Raw genomic sequence first — 6599 nt, 5'->3', positions numbered from 1 at the left:
GAAGAGAGGGGCGGGGTCAGCAGAGCTCATTAACATTTAAAGAGACATGCAAGAAAATGGCTTGCTCTGAAAAGAGCTGTTTTTGACGGTAAAAAGGGTGTTGTTTTACACCACCATTGAGAAGTTTTAACCAAAGTATGTTATAGACTTTTCATTAAGAACCCTAAAGAATCATATCAACTTGTGGAAAATGGGCATCTGATGACCCCTTTAAGTGGATCCCCTCCTGCTCAGGCCCCCCATCTGGATTTCTTTCACTCCCTGAAAGAAAACAAAGAAAACACAAAAGGTTAAAAAGTTGATATTTATGTGCAAAGATAATCACATTAAAAAAATCAAAGTATTCTGGAAATGGAAATTAAATCGAAATTGAATATTTTGAAATGTAATTATTTAAATTAAAGCGGAAGTATGTGATTTCCAAATAAAGCCCAAATAAATTAGGTCACCATGTTACTCACCATGGATTGTAACTTTGAATCTCTTGTATTTGGTCTCTCGGCTGCTGATGATCAATAGTTTATAAACTCCAGTGTGTTCAGTTGTGCTGTTTGTGATGGTCAGAGATCCAGTCCGATGATCCAGTTTCAGTTTGTTTCTGAATTTCCCTTCATTGCCATCATATGTACAGAAACGTGCTTTATTTATTTCACCTCTAGCGATGAGACTGTCTTCGGGTCCAAACGTCCACAGCACCAGATCATCTTTTTGTATTTCAGTATTGTTGTGTAGCATGACTGAACCTCCCTCCATTCCAGACTCAGTCTTCTCTTTAATTTTATCCCAGCACCACACAGAAGAGTAAAAACATGAATGATATAACAAAATTAAGTCCCGTTTGATTAATTAGAGGGCAAGATGATGGATTTTTGTTTTGCACATAAGAAAGAACTGTATTGGAGCTGTACACATTTTAAGCATGACCTGCCTTTCGTATTTTTCTGTTCAAAAGATTCCTGTGTACATTTATATCACCTCTTTGCTGCAATAATTTTAAACAATACGTAAATCCACTTTTATGGTATAAATTTGATATGCAAAATGTGTGTCTGCTGATCATACCGTAGTAAATGTTTAAAGGGGTCATATGATGCGATTTCAAATTTTCCTTTCTCTTTGGAGTGTTACAAGCTCTTGGTGCATAAAGAAGATCTGTAAAGTTGCAAAGACTAAAGTCTCAAATCCAAAGAGATATTCTTTATAAAAGTTAAGAGTCAGCCACACCTGCCTAACACGCCTTGTTCTAACACGCCCCCACATACCTACGTCACGATGTGGGAAGATTTGCATAACGCCAATGTTTTTGTCTTGTCGCTCCGGCCGGACAGGGCATCACAATATGGGTGCAAGGGTGTAAGGGGTGTAACATTTCCGTCACACGCTTGAGGTATTCAGCCAATCACAACGCACTGGATAACTGGCCAATCAGCATACACCTCGCTTTTCAGACAGATGAGCTTTGTAAAAATCGACACGTTTCAGAAAGGAGGGGCAAAGAGGAGCAACAATAATGTACAGTATGTGGAAAATAATGTGTTTTTTTGAACCTTAAAATGCATAAACACATTTCGTTACACCAAACGCACAAAATAATGTTCTTTTTAGCAACATCATATGACCCCTTTAATTTCTTTATAAATTAGATTAATAGGCTAAATGTATTCAAATGAAACAAGTTTTTAACTTTATTTCTATTTTGAAAAATTGCACTTTACTGTAAAATACCCCTAATTTCTGATGCACCAATGAAAATCTGACTAACATAATACAATTTTTTTCTGTCTTCTCAAGTTGTTTGCATCTTTATCTTTTAATTATAGCATTAAATCATTAAACCAGTCATAAATACGACTGAGTTACTCACCGTGGGCAATAACCATGAATCTCTTGCATATGCTCTTTTTGCCGCTGGTGATTTGAAGTGTATAAATGTCTGAATGAGCTCTGCTGATGTTCCTGACGGTCAGATCTCCAGTTCGCTGGTTTAACTGCAGTCGGTCTCTGAATCTCCCATCAGGACCTTCATATAATTTGGTCTGATTGGTGGCTTGGTTGAGTTCAGCTATGAAAGTGTCTTTATCGCTAAACTTCCACAGTATCCTGACATCATTCCTCAGCTCAGTAACACCAGTTTGTAGAGTGACAGAATCTCCAACTGTATATTTCAGATTATTCACTGCCGATGCAAGAGAAACATGTAGAAGAAATGTGTGAATGTGAACATGAATACGGTAATCGATATTTTTATTATTTTGAGCTACTCACTCCAAACAAGAACATTGAATTTCTTGTACAAGACTTTATTGCTGCTCTTGATCTGCAGTTCGTAAACTCCAGAGTCTGTGCTTCTGGTGTTTGTGATGGTGAGATCTCCAGTTCGATCGTCCAGCTCCAGTCGGTCTCTGAATCCATCATCTCCAACATCATAGACAGTGCTCTTATTGGTCTGTCCATCAATTTTGGCTATAAGGGCATTTTTAGGCTCAAAATTCCAAAGTATCTCATCATCTTTCTGAAGTTCAGTAACACCGGTTTGCAGACGGACATATTCTCCTTCTGTGAATTTCCGTGTGTCCTCTTCATTTCATAAAGAAAGAGAAACACATAAAACATGCTGACGTGAATGTGGAGGTGAACAATTCAAAACCCACTAAGGAGCCCAATGAAGGTCAAAAAAAAATAAAGTAACATATTGACAGACAATACTGTAGGATATTTGAAGCGCTTGAGTTGTGCACCTCGTACAATAACTTTGAATCTCTTCGTTTTTGTCGCTTTACTGCCAGTGATCTGTAGCTGATAATCTCCAGAGATTGGGATCCTGATGTCACTGATGGTCAGATCTCCAGTCTGATGGTCCAGCTGTAGCTTGTCTCTGAATTGCTCAACATTGGGGTATGAAATGTTACTGGCATTTTTGTGGATTTCTGCAATAACCAATTCTTGAGGTCCAAACATCCAGACCACTTCATCGTCTCTCTGGATCTCGACTGCACCGGTTTTTAGTGTTATAGAATTTCCCTCCTTCACTGACACGGCCTTCTTTTCTGTCTCAACATCAAGTGAATGGGGAAGATATAAAATGTTTCATTGTTCAACTATTCAAAAATCTATTTTTTGGTGAATTAATAAACTACTGTAAATTGAGTCCCATTAGAAACAGTAGATCTGCTCCAAAACTTTCAATTTGATTCATAAGCCATTTTGTTTGAAGTTTGATTCAATTTACTGAACAGTGATCTGATTGGTTTTTAAGTCACTTTTTAAATGCATTTAGGGTGTTAGAACTTCCTTTAATCTTTCTTCAGTAAGAACAAGAATAATTCCAAGACTGTTTATCACACAAAAAGTAGATTTTTTTTCTGCTAAATTGTTGTCTCCTTAAACAATCATAGGCTTTGAATTAAACAATTTGTGGTTCAGTCTAGAAGAAAACATGGTAACTAATTTCTCTTTTAAACAATTCTACTCCTATATTTGCTGTAGATAACATTCACCTTTCTGTTTTTTAGAGTATTTTAACATGTAGCACATCACACCCAAAGCTGCAGTCACTAACAGAAGGATACAAAGACAAATCAGCACAATATAACCAGCAGACAGTCCTGGATCTGGAACAGCTGAAGAGAGACAGTCAAACACATGAAAGATTTCATTATGAGGGAACATCTAAATTACACTCTTTTAATGCGATTTGACATAAACGTGTCGTACCGACAAAAATGTTGAATCTCTTGTATAGTGTTTCTTTACTGTTGGAGATCTGTAGTTGATAAACTCCAGCGTCTGTGGTTCTGACGTCTCTGATGGTGAGAGATCCCGTCTGATTTTCGAGATGTAGTCTCCCTCTGTATATATCTTCTGAACTAAATGTGATCTCATGAACCTTCATGTTCAGTTCAGCTATAAGACTGTCTGGATTCTTAGGTCCAAATGTCCACAGTATTAGATCATGTTTCTGTGAATCAGTAACACCAGTGTGTAGAGTAACAGAATCCCCTTCTTTCTTGTTTTCTAACCCGGCAAAAATCACATCTGGAAAACAAACAGGAGCGAGGAGTAAGGAAAAGAAACATAAAAATAGTATAAAAATATCTGAGCTTCTCACCATGGACAGTAACACTGAATGTCTTGAGGAAGGTCTCGTTGCTGATGATCTTTAGATGATAATCTCCAGAGTGTTTGGTTCTGATGTCGCTTATTATCAGAGATCCAGTCTTATTGTCCAACTGCAGTCTGTCTTCAAACCTCCCATCATCAACATCATATAATGTGACTGTCTGCGTTTTCCCATCAATTTTAGCGATAATATTGTTTTGAGATCCATACATCCACATCAAGAAAAATATTCTCTGTATTTCAGTGACATCAGTGTGTAGAGTGAGAGAATCTCCCTCCTTCACTGGCACTTTTTTCGTCTCGCTGTACACACCTGAAAAACAGAAACAGCTAGCTTAAGATTTTGAAAAATTAGTAAACTACAAACAAAACATTAGCGTTACAGTTGATATATAAAATCGTAAGGATTATGTACATTATCTTAATAGTACAGCCCACTAAATATTACCCTAATGAAAAATAACCATTTATTATAGTAAAAGTGTAGTAACCATTGGATTTTGGCATAGTGTTTACATTTGTATAACCACAGTTTTACTACAAACACCATGGTTAGATTTTGCCTAAACTATGGTTAGCGTATAACCATGGTTCATTTTGTGGTTACCAGGTTTGTTTTTGTTTTTTTGCCTATTTGTAATAAAAGCATGGTTAATATTAGTATGGGTATAGAATACTGGGCTATAGAATTAAAGGTAATCATATTGTCATTTGTGGATTTTGTACAGGCTTACTTATCCAGTAGGCTATTTAATCTGAAAGCATAACAAAATGCAACCATTTTAGTAGTATTTTTAAAATATCCTATTTCTTGTGTACTTGTTTTTACGGAACTGCAGTTTTTTTCTATAAATATTCTCGCGCATGTCTTTCAAGTTTTCAAAATGAGTTTATCAAAAGTTGATTGTCTCTAAACGGATAGACTTGATCGGTGTCGAGTCATAGCTGTGTGAGCGGGGTCGGCGTGGGGGAAAACAGTCCTTTCCCCCTCATTGGAAAAGCATGGTGTGGACTCAGAATGGCCTACATAAAATCATTTCTGCCGCTCGACAGAGTAACATACGTAGAAAAACTGAGCCGTATTGGGTCGGACTGTCCGTACGATCTGTGACTGGACAAACGATCCGACGGAATGGCCAGAGGTGTCGTTTCCCGACATTTTTGTTACCTGATTGCTTACTACAAGCCTATACTTGACGGCTTGTGAAAGTAACATTTGTCGTTTTGTTTTGCTTAATTTTAATAAAGTGATAAAGACTTGAGTAAAAGCCTGTCGTACTTTTTTATTGAAATAAATTTAAAAATTTTAAAATAATTTTAAAAATTGACAAAACAGGTAACATTATTAAGGTCCACTGAAGCGCCTTGAAATGCGCAGCGTTATTCTATGTGGTGTGTGCTGTACTTATAAGCCCAGGGGTGGCGAACGTCGGTCCTGGCGAGCCGCAGCCCTGCAGAGTTTTGCTTCAACCCTAATCAAACACACCTGAATGAGCTAATCAAGGTTTTTCGGGGGTTTTTTCCAAAAATTTAAAAAAGAGAATTCAGTTAAAATTTTATTTTTTCGCTCAGGGGTAGAAAAATGAATAAACAGCTTGAATATTTGATTTCTACACGTGGGCGGGAATTAAACACCCCTTTCTGATGATTGATCAGCCAAAGATCAAACCATGCCGTCATCAGTTCTTCCGCAGTATCATGCAGCAGAATAATAGTCCTCCACTGCTGCAGTTGTATGGATTAATTACCCATTTTATTGCAACTACATTTCATATTTTTCTCATCAAACAGACTAATGAATAGCTCGACACAACTCGTACAAAGGCATTTTGTAGTTATTTTGAACGTAACGTTACACAAATAAAAATATACATTTTACCATATGACTATAAATGAGTATGAAGTTATTTCCCCTCGATGGGGAAAAAATCCAAGTGAAACTCAATATTAATTTAAACTGCTTTAAATATGACTGCTGCTTATTTCCTGTGCACTTCTGCGCTTGACTGTAGTCGCGTCTGTCGAACAAACTATTGAGTTTATTTAACTCATCGCAATTTATTGGAACTGTGTGAACTAGAGTGACTACTCACCTTAATGTTGTTCTAAAGTCTTATTACTTAATAACACAAAATGTCCTGCTCGCACTTGCCAATTTAATGGCAGAGAATGGTGACTTTAGGTTTTGTTTTTTGTTTTTAAGCGGATGCATATCTGTCATAAAATAATCATATGCATCTCGTGGCGTATATTCCAAGCATTCTGAAGGTATACTGAGGGTTCTCCGGTTGTCAGTCAAAATGACAGTTCTTGCCTGAACATTATAGGCCTATATATACCCAAGCCAGTTTATTATTCCTTCCTTTTTGTCTTAAGTGTTTAAAATATTTATTTTGAAATGAAAGAATTAATTAAACAAACAGACTTACTGGGTGAGCAGGGTAGGCTATGACAGCTGTCATATCATACCCTGCCATGCC

At 36.9% G+C, this 6599-nt stretch overlaps 1 protein-coding gene across 1 annotated transcript in view; it reads right to left on the bottom strand.

Annotated features, from left to right (window-relative positions):
* LOC107694397 (uncharacterized) overlaps positions 1-4432 on the bottom strand; it is a gene marked incomplete at its 5' end in the record, with an annotated part of 6065 nt that extends 1633 nt beyond the window's left edge. The window contains 8 exons of the mRNA XM_016494089.1: positions 171-261; positions 462-770; positions 1865-2176; positions 2266-2577; positions 2739-3047; positions 3498-3620; positions 3715-4035; positions 4109-4432. Of these exons, the coding sequence (XP_016349575.1) occupies positions 171-261; positions 462-770; positions 1865-2176; positions 2266-2577; positions 2739-3047; positions 3498-3620; positions 3715-4035; positions 4109-4432 (2101 nt within the window). The remainder of the gene's footprint in view (positions 1-170; positions 262-461; positions 771-1864; positions 2177-2265; positions 2578-2738; positions 3048-3497; positions 3621-3714; positions 4036-4108) is intronic.
* Between the last annotated feature and the right edge of the window lie 2167 nt (positions 4433-6599).

This window comes from Sinocyclocheilus anshuiensis, unplaced genomic scaffold, assembly GCF_001515605.1.
Source record: "Sinocyclocheilus anshuiensis isolate Anshui unplaced genomic scaffold, SAMN03320099.WGS_v1.1 scaffold954, whole genome shotgun sequence".
NCBI lineage: Eukaryota > Metazoa > Chordata > Actinopteri > Cypriniformes > Cyprinidae > Sinocyclocheilus > Sinocyclocheilus anshuiensis.
This window is presented reverse-complemented; position numbering and strand designations above follow the sequence as displayed.